The sequence below is a fragment of the Erithacus rubecula genome (genome assembly GCF_903797595.1).
Source record: "Erithacus rubecula genome assembly, chromosome: 29".
Classification (NCBI taxonomy): domain Eukaryota; kingdom Metazoa; phylum Chordata; class Aves; order Passeriformes; family Muscicapidae; genus Erithacus; species Erithacus rubecula.
The window spans coordinates 3,376,083-3,395,819 of NC_136681.1; the positions used below are offsets into that span (position 1 = coordinate 3,376,083).

The following is a 19,737-nucleotide window of genomic DNA, read 5'->3' on the forward strand; positions in this document are numbered from 1 at the left end:
TTCTCCTTCTCCTTCTCCTTCTCCTTCTCCTTCTCCTTCTCCTTCTCCTTCTCCTTCTCCTTCTCCTTCTCCTTCTCCTCTCTCTGTCCACCCCGACCTTCACCCCGAGCGCTTGCGGCACCCGGGGCAGGGGCGCTCTGTGCTGCCCAGGGCGCTTTGGGGGTGTCGGGGAGCTGCCCCAGCCCTGCAGGGGGGCGGCTCGTCTGTGCCCGGCCGCGGAGCGAGCGGGATTAGCGATGCTTACTCACCTCCCTGGGGAAAAGCGGGAGATTAGGGCCGGGAGAAGTGGCCGAGCCCGCGGCGGCGGGGCCGGACGGGGCTGTCCGGGCTCGGGACCGGCAGCGGGGACGGTGCCCAGGCCCCGCGGTACCGGCAGCCAGGGCTGGAGGGGAGCGCAGGCTGCCAGAGCAGTTGGGCTGTGGCCCTAATTCCCAGAAAGCTGCTCGTGTGGGAGTGAGTGTCCTCCCGTGCCCTCCGCTCCGCCGCAGCCTCCAGACTCCTGAAGGTTTGACGTGGGTTTTTTTTATTTTTTTCTTTCTTTTTTTTTCCTTTTTTTTTTTCCTTTTTATTTTTCTTTTTTTTTTTTTGCGCCGGGTGCAGATTAACAAACAAACCGTGCCCGGCGCTGGGCACAGGGCAGGGGGGTGGGGATCGGGGTTTCTTCCTCTGCCTGCGCCCTCAGCTTCCTCACCTGCGCCGCGGCGGAGGCAGGTAGGTGCGTGCCGGGCTCTGTGCCGGGGCTGGCAGGAGGAGGAAGGAGGAGGAGGAGGAGGAGGAAGAGGAAGGGCTGAGGTTCTGTGTGTGCACTCCGGGCGAGCCGGAGCTGGGATCCATTTTGCATGAGGAAAAAGCTGGAATTTGGGTTCTTCCTCCTTGTGGGTCTGGGGGTGCAGAGCCCGCTGCTGGCAGGGCTGGGGGTGTCCAGGTCCGGGCAGGTGCTGTGGGCGCTGAGCAGGATCCTGGGACACCGGCAGAGATATTTTGGATGCCAGGACCCTCAACCATCCCCTCCCCCAGTGCTGGATCATTCTGGGAATCCCTTGCCCCGCACGCGTCCCTCGCGATCCCAGGGGACACCGCCGGGACAGTGTCCCTCTGTCCCCCGTGCCCTCGTGCTTGGAGCGAGGCAGGGATGCCAAATGTTCAAATTCGGGGCTTTCCGGCCTCCCGCGGTGACGTTCTGGCCGGCACTTGGCTCCTGGGTGTGCCGTCCCTCTGATTTGGGCTGAAAACAAGGATTTCGGAACTCTGTGCCAAGATACGGAGGCAGAACCCTCTCGGGGGCGCTGGCAGAACTCAAACCCAGCCTGGACCCCCCCAGTTCACCCTGGGGACCCTCTGGTGGGTCGTGCTGGGACAGGCAGGGAGTGGAGGGACCCCAGCCAAATTTTGGAGCTGTGGGAGCAGCACGGATCCTGTTCCTGGGACGGGGGGGGCGACAGTGGCTGAGCCCCCAGAGCGTCCCACAGCGTGGCTACCCCGTGGGGGCTGCACTAGCCCTGGGAAGGCTCCACCAGGGCCTAAGGCTCGCTGGCACTGCGAGGGCAGCGTGGCGTGGGGAGGGGACAGCGCCCAGGGATGCTGCCCCAGTGCATGGTGGGAAATTCCCTGTCGTCCCTCCATCACCCCCCTGCTCCTTTGGCCCCAACCACGGCTGCCACGGACCCTCCTTGGCGCTTCCAGCGTGGTGCATCCATCCCTGTGCCCACCTGTCCCCTCCCTGGCGACATCCCCGACATCCCCAAAACCACCCGGGCTCCTCCCTGGGGTCCCTCCCTGCTGCCAGCTCCGTCCCAGCCCTTCCGGATCCATCATTCCTGATGGAATTCCTGAGGAACGGAGGGAGGGAGAGGGAAGAGTTTTGTCTTTCAGCACCTTCTCATCGCAGGCAGCGCGGGCTCTCCCTCGCCCCGAGCCCTGTCTGGGTCCCCTCCCTGTTCCCTGGCACCCACTGGGTGCAGCCAGCAGCACCCGGCCCACAAATCCTCCCCTCCTGGGCGAGCAGGGCGCGGTGGAGGGGGGGTCCCGCTGTGTCTTGACCATGCTGGGACCACCAAGTGACCCCCAGCCGTGGCCAGCAAGGGTTAAACGCGCTGCCGGCTCCGCACGGCGAGGGAACTGCAGAGCCGCCCGTGCTCGGCTGCTGCTGCTGCTGCTGCTGCTGCTGCTGCTGCTGCTGCTGCTGCTGCTGCTGCTGCTGCTGCTGCTGCCGGGCTCCCGCGGGCCCTGGCCCGGCCTCACCCCTCCTCCCGTGCCCCCAGCCGTGCCGAGCCGAGCCGTGCAGAGCCATGGGGTTTTATGTAAAGCGGGGGACACAGGCGGGTTACATAAACCCGCCCGGCAGTGCCGGCATCGCCACCGGCTCCCCCCGAGCCCAGGAATGGGGGGCGCACCTGGGGCACCCCCCGGCTCTGCTCCTCGCCCCCCAGGGCGGGTCTGCTGATGGGTTTGGGGCTGGGGTGTTGTGGTGCTGGGGGTCCTGAGGTTTGGGGACAGTGTGGGGGGCACCCAGAAGGTGCTTGCCTGGTGGGCTGAAGGGCGTGGCTGGGGTGGGGGTGACCCTGGTGGGCACAGCTGGGATCTGTGTGACCCTGGGGTCTGTGTGACCCTGGGGTCTGTGTGACCCTGGTGGGCATAGCTGGGATCTGTGTGACCCTGGGATCTGTGTGATCCTGGGATCTGTGTGATCCTGGTGGGCACAGCTGGGATCTGTGTGACCCTGGGATCTGTGTGATCCTGGTGGGCACAGCTGGGATCTGTGTGACCCTGGGATCTGTGTGACCCTGGTGGGCACAGCTGGGATCTGTGTGATCCTGGGGTCTGTGTGATCCTGGTGGGCACAGCTGGGATCTGTGTGATCCTGGGATCTGTGTGATCCTGGGGGCTGTGTGACCCTGGTGGGCACAGCTGGGATCTGTGTGATCCTGGGGTCTGTGTGATCCTGGTGGGCACAGCTGGGATCTGTGTGATCCTGGGATCTGTGTGATCCTGGTGGGCACATCTGGGATCTGTGTGATCCTGGGATCTGTGTGATCCTGGGGGCTGTGTGACCCTGGTGGGCACAGCTGGGATCTGTGTGATCCTGGGGTCTGTGTGATCCTGGTGGGCACAGCTGGGATCTGTGTGATCCTGGGATCTGTGTGATCCTGGTGGGCACATCTGGGATCTGTGTGATCCTGGGATCTGTGTGATCCTGGGGTCTGTGTGATCCTGGTGGGCACATCTGGGATCTGTGTGATCCTGGGATCTGTGTGATCCTGGGGGCTGTGTGACCCTGGTGGGCACAGCTGGGATCTGTGTGATCCTGGGGTCTGTGTGATCCTGGGGACTGTGTGACCCTGGTGGGCACAGCTGGGATCTGTGTGATCCTGGGGTCTGTGTGATCCTGTTGTCCTTGGATGGCATCTGTGTGATTCTGGTGGGCGCTGCAGGGCAGGGACAAATGGCCCCAAGCATTCCCCCCTCACCCCTGATCAGGGTGGCACCACCAGGACTCTGTCACAGCATCCCCGTGCCCCACAAATCCCCTCTGCACCCCTTGGAGCACATCCTGCTCTTCCCACCTGGCTGCAGGGAGGGAGAGGAGCTCTGCCTTCATCCCAGGCAGCTGCAGGAGGGCTGGTCTTGGCTCTGGACCGTGACTTGAGGCCAGATCCATAATTTTTGGCCAAAGCCGAGGGAGTTTGGGGTCCTGGGGACTCCCATCCCTTAGGATGGCCACATTCTCCACGCTGGACATGTCCCCACCTGCTCCCCAGCACCAGGACAGGGACTTTTGGCCCATCCCGGTGTTTCTCCCATTCCAGTTTCACCCGGAGCGGGCGGCTGGAGCCTTTCACTGGTGACGGGGCCGCCTTGGCGAACAAAGGGCGCTTTCTTCACCCGCACGGGGCAGAGCACACCTGCCCGCCTTGGCACCGCCGCCGGTGCCCCCGGGGCTGGGCGGCACCGCCGGCACCGCGCCGATTCCCGGTTCCCGGGCGTCAGCAGCCCCAGCATCCCTCCCGCCCGCCCCAGTCGCTGCCGGAGCCGGCGCAGGCTGCACGCTGGTGAGGAGCAGAGCCGCTGCCACCGCCTTGTCAGCGCCCCAGGATGCTCAGGGCTGCCTAAAACCGGGGGAAGGTCCCGCTCGCGCTGCCGCTGCTCCCTGGGTACCCCCGTCCCCCAGTCCCAGCCCGCCGGGACCCGCAGCTCGTAGGACGATAGGCAGGAGGAGCACGGAGCCTCCCAAGCCAATGGATCAAAAACTGCAGCTCCGGCACGCGGAGAAGAACATCCCCAGGGCCGCGCGGGCGGCTTTCTGCCTCCTCCAGATCCCGGAGCCGGACCCCTTCAGCCTGTGGGTTTAGGTGCTCCCGCCCGCCCGCCCGCGCCCCTCCCGGAGCCGGTGTCACCGGCGGAGACCCCCGCTCGTTCTCGGCATTGGGGTCCCTGATGGACCCTCCAGGTAGCTGTGGGGCGGTGGGGATGCTGGCCGAGCAGCGGAAGGACAGGGGACAATGTCGCCCTGGGGGGACCGCGGGGGTGGCAGCTTCGGGGAGCTGAGCTGGGAGAATTTCCTGAAATGGGGCTGGATGGGAGAGCCTGGCTGTGTCCTGCTGGCTGTCCCCAGGGTGTCCCTGTGTCCGGGATACCGCGGGACGCTCCCCGAGCAGCGTGGGAATGGCTGGGATGGGTGCGATGCTGGGAATGGGGACTTTGCCCTCTCTGGGAAGAGGATGTGACGGGAACAGGCGGCTCTGGGGACACGCGCTCCTGTCCCCACCCTGCTCCTGTCCCCATCCCGGCCCTCGGGGCGGCTCTGTCCCACCCCGCAGCAGGGCCGGGAGCTGTGTGACTTCGCCTCTGTCCCCTCGGCTGCTCCGGGGAGGGTTGGGGACACGGGGAAGGGACGCGACCGCCGGCGCTGCGAGGTCTGCGTGTGGCCCGGGTCCCGGAGGAGGGTTAATCCTACAAATCCCCCCAGGCATTTCTCCCAGGAGGGGCCCCTGGGAGCGAGGAGCTCCCCCCTCGCTGGAAGCCTTCCTGGGAAGCGCAGCCCAGCCCTGGCCGGAGGCAAATACCTGCGCGGGGCACGGCCTCCCCACGCTGGGTGCCAGCGGCCGGGCGCGGGGCCAGCCTGGGTGCGGAGGGACTGGTGGGCGCGAGGTGCCGCCAGCCCCGCCGGGATGGGCGCAGGAGGGACGGGATGGGACGGGGACACACGCCCCAGACACGTGTCCGCCCGGATCGTGCATCCCGACGGACGCCGCGGGGCACGGGAGTCGGGAATCCCCCCCTCGCCCATAAACGCGGCAGGATGGAGCTGGGGGTTGAAAACAGCCCCCTCAAGCATCCCCGTGCCTCAGTTTCCCCGCAGCAGGGCTGGGTGCTGCTCCCCACTGATGTCCCTCTCCCTGCCCGCAGGATCCCGCCTGCCCGGGACGGCGCTGAGCACCACATGAGCGTGGCAGCAGCATGGCCAGCGAGGCGAGGATGGGGGAGACCCCGGCGCGGTGGAGAAGAGCCCCGGAGGCAGCGCAGGACTCCCGGGGGATGGAGAGCCCCGGGGTGGTTTTATCCCGGAGCGCCGCTGCCGAGCTGGGACTGCCGGGCTACCCAGAGCCCGGCAAACTGAGCTACGGGATGGAGAAAGGATGTCCCTGGAGGGGCTCCGAGGGATGTTTGGGACCTGTCCGGGAGTTCGCCGGTGCCCGCTTGGGCTGCCCCTACCCCCCGGCCCTGTGCCGCCCCAAGGACGGAGCCGAGCTCCCCCCGCTGCTGCCCCCCCGGAACGGGCAACCCAAAGCGGGCTGGGGGGAGCCCTGCAAGGATCGCCCGGGGCCACCACGCTGGGCCGAGGCCGTGCTGGCCCCGCTGGCCCTTTACAGCCCCGCGTACCAGCGCTACCCGCTGCCCGTGCCGGGGCTGGACCCGCCGCACCCCGGCCCCGCCGCCAAGCCCCGCAGCGCGCCGGGGGACACGGCCGGAGACCCCCCGGCTTTCCGCCACTGCCCCTTCCTGGTGGAGGCCAAGCACAGCCCCTTCCTCCTGTCCTCGCTGCTGCCCGCGGGACCCCCGGCCGAGCCCCCGTTCGGCGCGGAGGGGCCGGGCCCGGTGGGCGACGGGCGCTTCGCCGGCCTGGACTGGCGGCTGGGCTCCTACTCGCCCGCCTGGGCACAGCCCCTCTACCTGGGGGTCCCGCCGAGGTGCAAAGCGGCTCTGACCCCCTTCGACGACTGCTGCAGCTCAGGGAACAAGGTAGGACAGCTCGGAGCGAGGATGCTCGGGGGTCCGGGCGCTCCCCGGAGGTGACCGCGGCTCCTGCCTCGCCTGAACCCGGCTGGGAGCGGCGGGTTGCGACAGGCGATGCTGGCACCCGCACCCAGGGCAGGGCCTGGCTGCACCCCCGGGGGGGCACATCCCTCTGCTCCCCCCTACGGCTCGTTACAGGGGGGGTCCCAGCCCCCCAAGGTGCCACCGGGGTGATGCTGCGGTGTCCCCGCGGGTGACGCCACCCCCGGGCTGAGTCACGGGGCACGGGGGCGGGGGGAGGCAGCGCTGCCAGCCCTGGGCGCGCCCCGCGCTGCTGCGGCTCCCCATTCCTTTCCCACGCTGGCCAGAGGGGGACACGGGCACCCCAGAAGGCAGCAGGGGCCGCTGGGGAAGCTGCCCAGCCTGGCGGGGGTGTGGGGAAACTGAGGCAGGGGAACGGAATGTTCCCCATCGCCCCCTCGGCAGGGATGCGGGGGACAGAAACGCCACAGGGACGCACACCTGGGGTGACACCAGCCCCTCTGCTCCCTTCCAGGAGTTTTACGCCAAGAAGGAACCCGGGTTCCACCCCTCCACCAAGAACCACGCGGCGCCGCAGCTGCTGGGCAAGAGCCAAGCAGGGCAGGACAGAGACGGGGAGGGGGAGCCGGCGGTGCCGGAGCTGCCGGGAGCCCCGTGGAGGGATGGCCGGGCGGGGGGCAGCTCGGCGGTGCCCGCTCCCCATCCCCGCACGCCTCCCCCCGGCGCCAGCCGCCCCCTCTTCCTCCTGCAGCCCGCCTCGGGGGGCTGCGGGGGGCCCTGGGTGGGCGCACGACCCCACGGTGCGGATTTTTCCATGGACTCGGAGCCCAAAGATGAGCGCCTGGGCTACCAAAGCGCCCAGCCCGGCTCGCCTCCGGGGTGCGGGGAGCCCAATCCCTCGGCTCTGCCGGCGGACGGGCATTACCCAGCGACTCTGGCCAAACCCGAGCCCTCCCCGGGCTGTCTGTGCCCCACCCCGAGCTGCGATGGGTGCCCGGGGGTGCCCAACCCCTTCGAGCCCACCCTGGGCATGGCCGGGGGGCGTTTTCCGTGCCCCCCCAGCAACCACACCAAGCTGAAGAAGACGTGGCTGACGCGGCACTCGGAGCAGTCGCTGCCTCGCTCCAAAGCTCCGCGGCGGGACGGGGGTCCCGAGCCCCCCGGGGAGGGCAAGCGCTCGGCCAAACGCCCCCACGGCACCGCCGATGGTCCCCGAGCTGCGGGCGAGGGAGCCGGGGCGGCCAAGAGGGGCAGCGTGTGCCCGGGTGGAGGCACGGAAAACACGGGGGACGCCGAGGAGAGGAGGATGGAGCCGGGAGCCGGAGGTGAGGATGCACAGGATGCGCAGCGGGGCCGGCGAGGGGGCGGGGGCAGCGCCCGATCCCGAGGGAATTTTGGATCCCGTTGCCGGCGCCCACAACACGAGCTGGGAACACGCGTGGGCTGCGGAACCTGCTGCGCTGGGGTTTTTCCCGGCGTGGCTGGGTCTGGAAATGATGGAAATGTCCCTTCGGGGCAGCGTGGCACCCTCGGGTGCGATCCCCGGGGCTTGGAAGTGCTGTGGCTGGGCTGGTGACTCCTCGGGGAGGTGTTGGCATCCCAGCCCTACTTTCCAGCCCTACTTTGTGGCCCAGTTTCCAGTGCCAGTCACAGGATTCCACAATCCCGGAATGGTTTGGCTTGGAAGAGACTTAAAACCCACCCAGTCCCACCCCCCTGACAACTTCCACCACCCCGGCTCGCTCCCAGCCCGGTCCAACCCGGCCTTGGGGACTTCCAGTCCCTCCCAGCTGCGCTCCCCAGTGTCCCCAAGCATTTCCCGTGTCCCCAGAGCCGCCGAGCCGTGCGGGGGAGCCGTGGTGCCTGCAGAGCCTGCCCTGCACGGCGCTGCCCCCCAGCATCCCCCGCTGCTGTGCCTGCGCCCCCCGCGCCGGGGGGGACCCCGAGGGCGAGGAGGATGAGGAGGAGCCCCCCGAGAGCACCTGCAGGCTGCTGCACTTCCGCAGGTGAGCCCGGGGGGAGCTCGCAGGGGGATGGGGTCAGTGAAAAATATCCCTGTTTGTCACCTCGCTTTGGAATGTCGCCTTCTATCACCCCGTTGCAGTGTCCCCTTCCTGTCACCCCACTCCTGAGTGTCTCTTTTTAAAGCATCCCCTTCCTTCACCCCACTTCGGAGCATCCCTTCCTGTCACCACACTTCAGAACACCCAATTCCATCACCCTATTTCGAAGCATCCCTTCCTGTCACCCCTCTTTGGGACATCCTTTGTCACCCCCACTCTCTCCCATCACTCTGTTATGGAGAATCCACTCCTCTTACCTCGTTTTTAGAGCACCTCCTCCCCTCACCCCCCTTTTTTGATCATTTCCCTGTCCTGCCTCTCCTCCCTCTCCAATTTCCCACCTCTTATCTCGTCGCCCCGTTCTGAGCCCCCTCTCAACTCTGTCCCCTCTCCCCACAGGTTCACCCGTGGGGACAACGGGGAGCTGAGCGTGGATGGTGTCTGCACGCTGGGGGAGGCTGAGGGGGAGCTGCTGGGAGCAGCCAGCCCCGAATCGGGGGGCAGGAACGTGGGGAGCAGGAACGTGGGGAGCAGGAACGTGGGGAGCAGCCTCTGCCTGGCCAAGTACCTGCTGGGGGTCCTGGGGGACCCTTTCTGCGCCGCCGTCCGCAGGGACAGGGACTCGTGGCCGGGAGCACCCGAGGGTAAGCGGGAGCGGGGTGGGGGTGGCACTGGGGACACTGGGGACACTGGGGACACGGGGAGGCTGAGGCTGTGTTTCCCGCAGGGGTGACAGGCTGGCGGCGGGGGGAAGGAGCCCCCCAGCTCTGTGACTCCTGCCAGCGTGGCTTCTTCAACTCCCACTGGAGCTGCGCCAGATGTGGCTTCCAGCTGTGCCCCGACTGCCACCGCAGCAGGAGGGAGGAGAGCGGCCCCGGTATGGGGACAGGGAGGGGTGGGAAAAAGGGGGTGTCAGCTATGGGGGGGCTCAGTGGGGACCAACGCAGCCCCTCTCTGTCACAGAGGGTCCGGTGCTGCCACCCGAGTGCACCCCCGGGCGGGACCACCCCGTGACATCCCTGGTGCCCACACAATTTGTCCCCAGCTGTGGTGAGTGTGTCCCCCCAGCCCCAGAACCCCCTTTTGGCCACTGATGGGGGGTTGGCACCCCTGTCCCCTTCTGTCCCCAGTCCTGACCCGGCTCTGGAAGTTCCTGCACGAGGTCAGGGTCAAGTTTGGCATCGAGTCGCACTGTCCCTGCGGGGAGGGGACAGCAGAGCAGAGCCTGGCGGAGTCCCCGGGCAGGCAGGTACGGGGGGAAGGCTGTGGATGCTGGGGATAAAAAGGGGGTGCAGGTGCACCCCAACCCCGCACAGGGCGCGGGATGTGGCTCCCACCTGGATCCCCACCTGCTCCGGGGTGTTGCAGGAGCCGCCGGGGGCCGCGGTGCCCACCCTGCCACCCCGCAGCCACCGCCCCGCCGAGCCCACCCGGCCCATCAAGGAAGGTAGGGCCGGCTGCGACCCCCCCCCCGCCGCGGGGGGGTCAGGGATGCCGCACCCCACTCCCATTTTGGGGTGCTGGATAGAGGGGAGGTGTGACACGCAGAGGACGGCGTGGGCGACCCTGACCGCGTTCTCCCCCGGAGCAGAGAGAGCCGAGGAGGGGCCGCCGTCCCCGGGGCAGCCCCCGGCGCGGGGGGGGCCCGTGCAGACCACCACCCTGTGCGAGCTGCTGGCCTCCACCGCCGTGAAGCTGTGCCTGGGGCAGGACGGGGTGCGCATGGCCTTCGCCCCCGTGGCGCCTGCGCTGCCCAGCGTGAGTCCCGCGGCGTGGGGACACCCCCTCCTGCTGCAGCTGGAGTTGCTCGGGGTGATAGCAAGTAAATGAGCAAGAAGGGCCTTTGCAGGGGGTTTGGAGAGATTTTTATTTCAGCCGCGCACCGTCCAGAGTTCAGAGAATAAAGGCCAAGGGGGTCGTGAGGGTCCAGGTTTAGTACGTGGGATGAGCAGGGCGGGGAGAGAATCAGGGACCAATCACCGGGGACAGGGGGGTGGCACAAGGGTGGCTTGGGGCAAAGGGCCAACAGGGAAACAGGGTGGGAGTGACCAGAGACAGAGGGACAGCGAGAGGGGACAGAGGGAACAGAGCAGGATATCAGGAGAAGGCGGGAGGGCGGCCTCTCATGTTCCCAAATTGGGAATACATTTCTGGGATTCCACACCCTCCCCCGCTGCCCACCCCGCTTTTGGGGGTGTCCCCAGTTGCATCCCCCCCCTCTCCTTCCAGGATAATCGCCTGACCAGCATCCTGGACAGCATCATCGCCCGCGTGGTGGAGAGGAAGATCCAGGAGAGGCAGGCGGGGGGCGAGCTGAGCCCCCCCAGCTGCCAGGACCCCCCCGCATCCCACTGCGTGCTGGCCCCCAGCGGGCTGCTCTGGCTGCACGACCCCGGCCACGCCAGCAACTACAAACTGTTCCAGGAGCACTGGCGGCAGGGCCAGGTGAGCCCCCAGCCCTGGAGCCCCCCCTGGAGCCCCCCAGCTGCCCCCGGCCCCGCTGAGCCCCGCTGCCCCGGCAGCCTGTGCTGGTTTCAGGGCTGCAGAAGAGGCTGGAGGCGCGGCTGTGGGCGCCCGAATCCTTCCAGCCCTCGGGGCAGGAGGAGGAAGAGGAGGAGGTGGAGGCGGTGAACCTGCGGGCACCGCGCAGCCGAGTCAGGATGAGCAGTCGCCAGTTTTGGGATGGCTTTGCCGCCAGCACAGGTGAGGGACGAGGAGTCTGTGGGGTGCCAGGTGTGATTTTGGGGTGAGGTGTGAGGGCAGCCGGGCTGTGACATCAGGCTCCCTCCCGCAGCATCCCCGGAGCAGGAAGGGGGCAGCGGGGACCTGCTGAAGCTGGAGAGGGGCTTTGGGGACACGGAGCTGAGCCGGTAGGTGACAGCACAGGGGGTGGCATCACCCCCACGTCCCCTCCCCACGCCAGGGCTGAGTCAGCTGGGCTCAGTGGGGTTGGGAGGGGGGGGGTCCTGAGTGTCACCTCACCCCCCCCTGTGCACCAGGGCCACCAACCTGCGGGCCAGCCTGCCCCTGCCCGAGTACTGCGGGGCCAGCGGCCGCCTCAACCTGGCCACCTCCCTGCGGGGCCAGCGGGGCCGGCGCTGGCTGCGCCCGCGCGTCTGCCTGGCCTATGGTGAGTGCGGGACCGGGGATTGGGGGCACCCGGGATTTGGGGGGTATCCGGGATTTGGGGGGCATCTGGGCTTTGGGGGGCGCCTGGGCTTTGGGGGACACCCGGGCTATGGGGGGCAGCCGGGCTATGGGGGGTACCTGGGCTTTGGGGGGTATCTGGGTTTTGGGGGGCACCCGGGATTTGGGAGGTATTCAGGCTTTGGAGGGCACCCGGGCTTTAGGGGGTACCCGGGCTTTGGGGGGTACTTGGGATTTGGGGGGGTACCTGGGCTTTGGGGGACACCCGGGCTTTGGGGGCATGCGGGCTTTGGGAGGTATCTCGGTTTTGGGGGGCACCCGGGCTTTGGGGGGTACCTGGGCTGTGAGGGGTACCTGGGCTTTGGGAGGTATCTGGGTTTTGGGGGCACGCGGGCTTTGGGGAGCAGACGAGTTTTAGGGGACACCCGAGTTTTTTGGGGGGTGTCCGGGCTTTGTGGGACACTCAGGCTTTGCGGGGCACCCGGGCTTTTTGGGCGCCGGCTTTGGGGGCCACCCAGGCTTTTTGGGGCACCCCCCACCCTGACGCTCACCCCCCTCACCCCAATCCCGTTTCCAGCTGTGCCTCCTCGGGAGCGGAACTTTGGGACCAAAAACCTGACGGTGGAAGCGGCCGATTCCATCAGCATCCTGACCCACGCAGCCCCAGCCCCGCGGGGTACGGGGGGCACGGGGGGGGTGCCCCCATCCCCATCCCCTGCCCAGGAGCCCCCTGACCCCTCTGTGCCCGCAGAGCTGCTCCTGCCGGGGGACATGGAGGAGCTGGACGCGGCGCTGCGGGAGCGGCTCGGGGGCGGCGGGCGGCCCGGGGCTCTGTGGCACATTTTCCGTGCCGAGGACGCCGGGAGGATCCGGGATTTCCTGCGGAAGGTGGGTGGGTGTCACCACCCCCGGCCCCGCTCCAGACCCCGCTCCTGTCATGACCCTCTCAACCGCAGCGGGAGTCGCGACGGTTCCTTTGACCTCAGGGTGCAAAAGACAAAAGCAGAGACTCGGGTTGTATTCAGCAGAAAGCAGCAGTGCAGTTTGTGGTGTGAAAACAATTCAGTTTTGGGATAAGAGAAAGAGAGAGAGAGAGGAAGGATGGGATGTAGCTACCAACAGAGGAGACTCATCCTCGTGATTGTCCAAGGATGGAAGTGTCTTCAATCCATTGGGGAGAAAGAGATCTCAGAGTCTCTTTAGGAAAGTCACTTTCTATAGTCCTTTTCCAAAGTGAGTGGAGTCCTTTTCCAAAAGCTGGGGAGATTTATGGACTATTGTATGTGGAGATCATTGCTCCAAGGAACAGGTGCAGGAACAGGGAGCTGTGAGCAGCACCTGCTGAGAGCAGCACCAGGTACAGCCACAAACAGCCCTGGGCAAGCACCAGGTACAGCCACAAACAGCCCTGGGCCAGCACCAGGTACAAACAGCCCTGGGCCAGCACCAGGTACAAATAGCCCTGGGCCAGCACCAGGTACAAACAGCCCTGGGCCAGCACCCACCTGGGCCAGGCCAGAACTCAGCTCCAAGGCAGTGGTGGGTCTGGGGTCTCACAGCTCCAGAGCAGTGGTGGGGTCTGGGGTCCCTCAGCTCCAGAGCAGTGATGGGTCTGGGGTCCCTCAGCTCCAGAGCAGTGGTGTGGTCTGGGGTCTCTCAGCTCCATAGCAGTGGTGGGTCTGGGGTCTCTCAGCTCCATAGCAGTGGTGGGGTCTGGGGTCCCTCAGCTCCAGAGCAGTGGTGGGTCTGGGGTCTCTCAGCTCCATAGCAGTGGTGGGGTCTGGGGTCTCTCAGCTCCAGAGCAGTGGTGGGTCTGGGGTCTCTCAGCTCCATAGCAGTGGTGGGGCCTGGGGTCTCTCAGCTCCAGAGCAGTGGTGGGATCTGGGGTCCCTCAGCTCCAGAGCAGTGGTGGGTCTGGGGTCTCTCAGCTCCATAGCAGTGGTGGGGCCTGGGGTCTCTCAGCTCCAGAGCAGTGGTGGGATCTGGGGTCTCTCAGCTCCAGAGCAGTGGTGGGTCTGGGGTCTCTCAGCTCCAGAGCAGTGGTGGGTCTGGGGTCTCTCAGCTCCAGAGCAGTGGTGGGGTCTGGGGTCTCTCAGCTCCCGAGCAGTGGTGGGTCTGGGGTCTCAGTCTCTGCTGATGGTCGTGAGGCAGATCAGAGGAACTCCAGAGCGACTCTTCCCTCACCCCTGGCACCCCGCAGGACTCACAGGAGCTGGGGCAGGGCGGGGCGGAGCCCCCCGGGCCATACCTGGACCCCCCAACGCGGCGGCGGCTGCGGGACGAGTGCGGGGTGAGCGGCTGGAGCCTCCTGCAGCTCCCGGGGGACGCCGTGCTGGTCCCTGCCGGGGCTCCCCACCAGGTAGGCGGCCCCAAACCCCCCTCCTGTCACGACCCCACGGCAGTCGCGATGGTTCATTCAATACCAGGGTGAAAAAGACAAAAGCAAGAGAATCAGGTTTGTTTAGCAGAAAGCAGCAATGCAGTTTGTGGAGTGAAAACAATTCGGTTTTGGGATAGAAAAGAGAGAGAGAGAGAGAGAGAGAGAGAGAGGATGGGATGCAGCAACCAACAGAAGAGACTCATCCTCATGATTGTCCAACGATGGACGTGTCTTCAATCCATTGGGGAGAAAGAGATCTCAGAGTCTCTTTAGGAAAATCACTTTTTATAGTCCTTCTCCAAAGTGAGTTACCTCTGGCTGAAAGCTGGGGAGATTCATGGACTGTTGTGTGTGGAGATCATTGCTCCAGGTAACAGGTGCAGGAACAGGGGGCTGTGAGCAGCACCTGATGAGAGCAGCACCAGCAGCACCAGAACTCAGCTCCAGAGCAGTGGTGGGTCTGGGGTCTCTCAGCTCCAGAGCAGTAGTGGGGTCTGGGGTCTCTCAGCTCCAGAGCAGTGGTGGGTCTGGGGTCTCAGTCTCTGCTGACGGTCGTGAGGCAGATCAGAGAAACTCCAGACCGACTCTTACACCCCCCGAGAGGCTGTGCCAGTCCTCAGGGGAAACTGAGGCACGGCCAACCCCGGGCAGGTGCAGAGCCTGAGCAGCACCATCAGCGTGGAGCAGCGATTCCTGTCCCCGGAGAGCGCCCTGCGCCTGGGCAGCGACCCCGCCCGGACCCCGCCCCGGCTCCGTGCCCAGGTGGGTGCCCCGGGGGGATTTGGGGGTGCCAGGCTGGGGTGAGGGGTGCTGAGCTCTCTCTTTGTACCCTCACAGCTGGATGGGATGATGCTCGCCGCCGTGCGGGAGGCTCTGGGGGTCCTGCGGGGCTGCAAGTGAGGCCACGGAGCCGCGGGAGGACACGGGAGGACACGGGAGGACACGGGAGCCTCGGGCACGGCCACGGGCACGGCCGGGAGCCCGCGGGGAGCCGGGGCCGGGCGCCTCTTGCTCGGTGTTTGGCTCTGAGAGCTCCCGGGGGTGCTCGGGGCAGGAGGAATAAAGTGTCCAGCACCACCAGCACCCACCTCGGTGTCTCCTTTTATCGCCTCTCCATCCCATCGGGGTCAGGGGTGCTCTCCCTCCATCCCTCTCCATCCCATCAGGGTCAGGGGTGCTCTCCCTCCATCCCACCAGGGTCAGGGGTGCTCTCCCTTCATCCCATTGGGGTCAGGGGTGCTCTCCCTCCATCCCATCAGGGTCAGGGGTGCTCTCCCTTCATCCCATCAGGGTCAGGGGTGCTCTCCCTCCATCCCACCAGGGTCAGGGGTGCTCTCCCTCCATCCCACCAGGGTCAGGGCTGCTCTCCCTCCATCCCATCGGGGTCAGGGGTGCTCTCCCTCCATCCCATTGGGGTCAGGGGTGCTCTCCTTTCACCCCCTTTCCATCCCATGGGAGTCAGGCGTGTTTCAGTGGCACCACCAGCACCCGCCTTGGTGTCTCCCTTCATCACAGCAAGGTCCAGGGTGGTCTCCCTTGACCCCCTCTCCATCCCATCATGGTCTGGGATGGTCTCCCTTCATCCCACCAGGGTCAGGGGTGGTCTCCCTTCACCCCCCTCCATCCCGTTGGGGTCAGGGGTGGTCTCCAGCACGGGGCAATTAATTAACACATTAATGGGCACTAAGCAATTAATGAACACGAAGCAATGAGTGAGATTGAAAGGGCACCGTGCGTGAGCAAGAGGAGATGATCCCCCGCTCCACGACCCCCCGCGGGAACCAGCACTGCCTAATTAACCCCGCGTAATTAGCTCTGCGCCACGCACTCTGCGCCACGCGGCCCCTTTAAGGTCAAATCCCGCCCGATATGATTGACAGCGGGATAAACCAATCAGCAGCGAGCCGCTCCGGCAGGGTGACCAATAGGCGGCGAGCAGGGGCGGGGCCGGCGCGGCGGAGCCCCCGGCGCGGTGAGTGCGCGGCGCATGCGCGGGGCGCGGGGGCGCTGCGGGGTCCCGGAGCTGCCGGGGACCCCCGGAACCCCCCGAGCTGCTCCGCAGCCCCCCGACCCTTCTCGCATCCTCCCGGCGCTTCCTGCAGCCCCCGCCATCCTTCCCGCATCCTCCCGATGCTTCTGCAGCCCCCCCGCCCCTCCCTGCAGCCCCCCGACCCTTTCAGCGTCCCACTCGTCTTCAGTGCAGCCCCCCCACCCTTATTGCATCCCCCGAGCTTTGCTGCAGCACCCCCAAAACTGTGCCCCCATTGCAGTCCCCTAAATGTTTATTACTCCCTGTAGCCCCCCCAAACCTTTATTGCAGCCCCCCCAAACCCTCCCTTAATTGCACCCTGTAGCCCCCCCAAACCGTTCCATTACTGCAGCCCCCAAACCTTTATTGGAGCCCCCCAACCCATTTTTTCCTGCACCCTGTAGCCCCCCCCAAGCCCTCCGCTTTACCGCACCCCCAAACCCTCCTCGTAGCCCCCAATAGCCCCCCCAAACCCTCGCCCGTACCCCCCGAGCCCCCAGCCCCCCCCCCATTGCACCCTGCAGCCCAGCTCGCCCCCTTGCCCCCCGCTGCCCCCCGCCCCCTGCCCCCCAGGCTGGGAGCAGCCCCTCCCCCAGAGCGCCCTGCAGCCGTACTGGGACCCCCAGTCCCCCCCCAGCTCCAGCCCCCCCGGCACCCCCCAGCCCAGCGAGCTCTTCTACCCCAGCCCGGGCATCCCCCAGTCCAGCCGGCCCTACCCTCCCAGTGCCCCCCAGTCCGGCCAGCCCTTCCCCACCAGTATCTTCCAGTCCGGCCAGCCTTTTCCTCCCAGTAACCACCAGTCCAGCTACCCCTTTCCGCCCAGTATCCTCCAGTCCGGACAGCCTTTTTCCCCCAGTATCTTCCAGTCTAGCCAACCTTTCCCTCCCACTATTTTCCAGTCTAGCCAGCCTTTTCCTCCCAGTATCTTCCAGTCTAGCCAACCTTTTCCTCCCAGTATCTTCCAGTCCGGCCAGCCTTTTCCTCCCAGTATCTTCCAGTCCGGCCAGCCTTTTCACCCCAGTAACCACCAGTCCAGCTTCCCGTTTCCCCCCAGTATCCTCCAGTCCGGCCAGCCCTTCGCCTCCTTCCCTTTCCCGTGCGTCCTGCAGTCCAGCCAGCCCTTCTCGTACCGCAGCCCCCCCCGGCTCCCCAAATCCTGCCAGCTCTTCCCGCTGTGCGCCCCCCAGTCCAGCCAGCCCTTCCCGTGCTGCGCCCCCCCGTGCCTGCCCCAGTCCAGCCAGCCCCTGTCCTACCGCAGCCCCCCCCGCCTCCCCAAACCGTGCGACCCCCTCCCCTTCCCGCTGGGGGTCCCCCAATCCAGCAGACCCTTCCCCTTCCGCACCCCGCCCTGCGTCGCCAAAGCCACCGAGCTCTTCCCTCGCTACGTGCCCCCCCAGCCCAGCAGACCCCTCCCCATTTACACCCCCCTGCACATCCCCCAGTCCAGCCGACCCTTCCCCTCCTCCAGCGCCCCTCAATCCCCCTCCCCGTGCCCCCCACAATCGCCGGACCCCCTCCCTCACCACCCCCTGCAGCCCCCCCGCCGCCGCGGCTCTTTGTCCCCCCGCCTGCACGTTTGGGGGGTCCCCTCGCCCCCCCAAAACCCCGCCACGCCCTGAGCCGCCCCCGCAGCTCCCCGCGGTGCCCATGGGGGACGCGCCGGTGCCGGAGCTGGAGGCGGTGCTGGATGGAGCAGGTTGGGATGTGGGGGCAGCTTTGGAGGGGTCCCCCGCGCCCCCCGGGCCCGTCCGCCTGGGCAGGAACGTTTGCTACGTGGTGCTGGCCGTGCTCTTCAACCAGGAGGTGAGGCAGCCCCGCTCCCAGTGCTCCCAGTGCTCCCAGTGCTCCCAGTACCCCCCAGTGCAGCCATGCCATTCCCCCAGTGCTCCCAGTGCAGCCAGGCCATTCCCCCACTACTCTCATTCCATCCGCCCCGTGCCCCCAATACCCCCAGTATCCCAGTCCAGCCCCTCAGTGCCCCCACTACCCTATTCCATGCCCCAGTACCCCCATTCCACATCCCCCAGTGCCCCCAGTACCCCCAGTATCCCAGTCCAGCCCCTCAGTGCCCCCATTACCCTATTCCATGCCCCAGTACCCCCATTCCACACCCCCCAGTGCCCCCAGTGCCCCATTCCACACCCCCCCAGTGCCCCATTCCACATCCCCCAGTGCCCCCAGTACCCCATTCCACATCCCCCAGTGCCCCATTCCACACCCCCCAGTGCCCCCCGTCCCCCGTTCCACACCCCCCAGTGCCCCCCGTGCCCCCGCTGGCGCAGGGCGCGCTGCTGCTGGTGCAGGAGGCCAAGCCCGAGTGCCGCGGCCGCTGGTACCTGCCCGCGGGCCGCATGGAGCGGGGCGAGGGCATCGCGGCCGCGCTGCGCAGGGAGGTGCGGGAGGAGTCGGGGCTGGACTGCGAGCCCCTGACGCTGCTGGCGCTGGAGGAGCGCGGCCCCGCCTGGATCCGCTTCGCCTTCCTGGCTCGGGCCACAGGTTGGTGTCCTCTGGGGCATCGGGGGGCGCGGGGGGAGGGTCTCCAGGTGGCCCCGTGGTGGGGATCTGTGTCCCCTGAGAGTTCCCTGATGGGTAATCCTTGTCCCCTGATACCCCCGTGATGGGGATCTGTGTCTCCTGAGAGTTCCATGAGGGTATCCCTGTCCCCTGCCAGCCTCGTGATGGAAAGTGGCATCCCCGTGATGTTTATCCCTGTCCCCTGCCAGCTCCATGGTGGGGATCTGTGTCCCCTGAGAGTTCCCTGATGGGTAATCCTTGTCCCCTGACACCCCCGTGATGGGGATCTCTGTCCCCTGACAGCCCCATGGTGGGAAGTGACACCCTCATGATGGGGATCTGTGTCCCCTGCAAACCCCGTGATGCATTTTAGCATCATTTTGTGCCAGAACATCCCTGTCCCCTGTCACCACCCCCCCAAACCCCCTCACAGCGCCACCCCGGGGGTCTCACTGCCCCACCAGCGCCCCTTCCCGCTGTCCCCCCCAATCCGGGCCATCCCTGCACGCTCAGGTGGGACCCTGAAGACCCTCGAAGATGCCGACGCCGAGTCCCTCCAAGCCACCTGGTGGCCCGGGGACCCTCGTTCGTTGCCGCTGCGCTCTCTGGACATCCTGCCCGTGCTGGAGCTCGCCACCCGCTACCGCCGGAGCCCCGCGCACCCCCCGACGCTGCCCCGGGAGCTGCCCTGCTCCCCGCTCTGCCTGCGCCTCCTCCTGCCCTTCTCCAACGCCGCCGGCGACCTGTGGCTACTGCTGGCCACCTCTGGCACCCCTCACCTGCCCGTGGTGGCCTGCGGCACGTCCCCCTCCGAGCTGCGGGCGGGGCTGCGCTCGCCCCTGCTGCGGCTGCTGCGGGAGCGCCTGGGCTGGGAGCCGCAGCCCGGAGCTCTGGGGCTGCTGGGGCTGCAGCACCGGCCTGGGGACGCTGATGGTGGTGGCACCGATGGCATCTGCTTCAACGTGGTGCTGAGCGTCCCCCCGGGGAGCCAGCGGGACGAGCCCCCCGAGCCCCGCGACCCCGCGCTGCGCTGGTGGCCCGTGCGGGAGGAGCGGCTGCGGGGCCGCGTCCTGCAGAGGATCCGAGCCACGGTGCCCGTCCGGAGTTAGGGCAAAAAAACTGAATTTGGGGATGGGGAGAGGCTGAGAGGGGCGCGCAGCTCGGAGTCCTGCTGCCCGTCCGGAGTTAGGGCAAAAAAACTGAATTTGGGGATGGGGAGAGGCTGAGAGGGGCGCGCAGCTCGGGGTCCTGCTGCCCGTCCGGAATTAGGGCAAAAAAACTGAATTTGGGGATGGGGGAGGCTGAGAGGGGCGCGCAGCTCGGGGTCC

At 67.0% G+C, this 19,737-nt stretch overlaps 2 protein-coding genes across 2 annotated transcripts; both read left to right on the forward strand.

Annotated features, from left to right (window-relative positions):
- Window positions 1-649: 649 nt before the first annotated feature.
- Window positions 650-14,796, forward strand: HR (HR lysine demethylase and nuclear receptor corepressor). The gene is made up of 19 exons (XM_079328975.1): window positions 650-715; window positions 5,407-6,240; window positions 6,791-7,601; window positions 8,108-8,282; window positions 8,739-8,983; window positions 9,067-9,216; window positions 9,303-9,389; window positions 9,470-9,588; window positions 9,708-9,786; window positions 9,931-10,097; window positions 10,569-10,784; window positions 10,862-11,042; window positions 11,134-11,209; window positions 11,339-11,469; window positions 12,064-12,162; window positions 12,238-12,374; window positions 13,687-13,896; window positions 14,518-14,620; window positions 14,672-14,796. Exons 2-19 carry the CDS (start codon window positions 5,458-5,460, stop codon window positions 14,764-14,766), a joined length of 3,864 nt encoding a protein of 1,287 aa, XP_079185101.1. The 5' UTR covers window positions 650-715; window positions 5,407-5,457; the 3' UTR covers window positions 14,767-14,796.
- A 995-nt stretch (window positions 14,797-15,791) lies between these two features.
- On the forward strand, window positions 15,792-19,565 carry NUDT18 (nudix hydrolase 18). Its single transcript, XM_079329006.1, has 4 exons — window positions 15,792-15,838; window positions 17,528-17,698; window positions 18,178-18,391; window positions 18,923-19,565. Exons 2-4 carry the CDS (start codon window positions 17,543-17,545, stop codon window positions 19,516-19,518), a joined length of 966 nt encoding a protein of 321 aa, XP_079185132.1. The 5' UTR covers window positions 15,792-15,838; window positions 17,528-17,542; the 3' UTR covers window positions 19,519-19,565.
- The last annotated feature ends 172 nt before the right edge of the window (window positions 19,566-19,737 follow it).

Excerpts from the sequence above, each read along its gene's own strand:
- HR (XM_079328975.1), top strand. The coding sequence starts at position 5,458 with ATGGCCAGCGAGGCGAGGATGGGGGAGACCCCGGCGCGGTGGAGAAGA. Across the intron at positions 9,589-9,707 it reads CGGAGTCCCCGGGCAGGCAG|GAGCCGCCGGGGGCCGCGGT; the intron begins GTACGGGGGGAA and ends GGGGTGTTGCAG. Across the intron at positions 12,163-12,237 it reads CGCAGCCCCAGCCCCGCGGG|AGCTGCTCCTGCCGGGGGAC; the intron begins GTACGGGGGGCA and ends CTGTGCCCGCAG.
- NUDT18 (XM_079329006.1), top strand. The coding sequence starts at position 17,543 with ATGGGGGACGCGCCGGTGCCGGAGCTGGAGGCGGTGCTGGATGGAGCA. Across the intron at positions 17,699-18,177 it reads CCGTGCTCTTCAACCAGGAG|GGCGCGCTGCTGCTGGTGCA; the intron begins GTGAGGCAGCCC and ends CCGCTGGCGCAG. Across the intron at positions 18,392-18,922 it reads CTTCCTGGCTCGGGCCACAG|GTGGGACCCTGAAGACCCTC; the intron begins GTTGGTGTCCTC and ends CTGCACGCTCAG.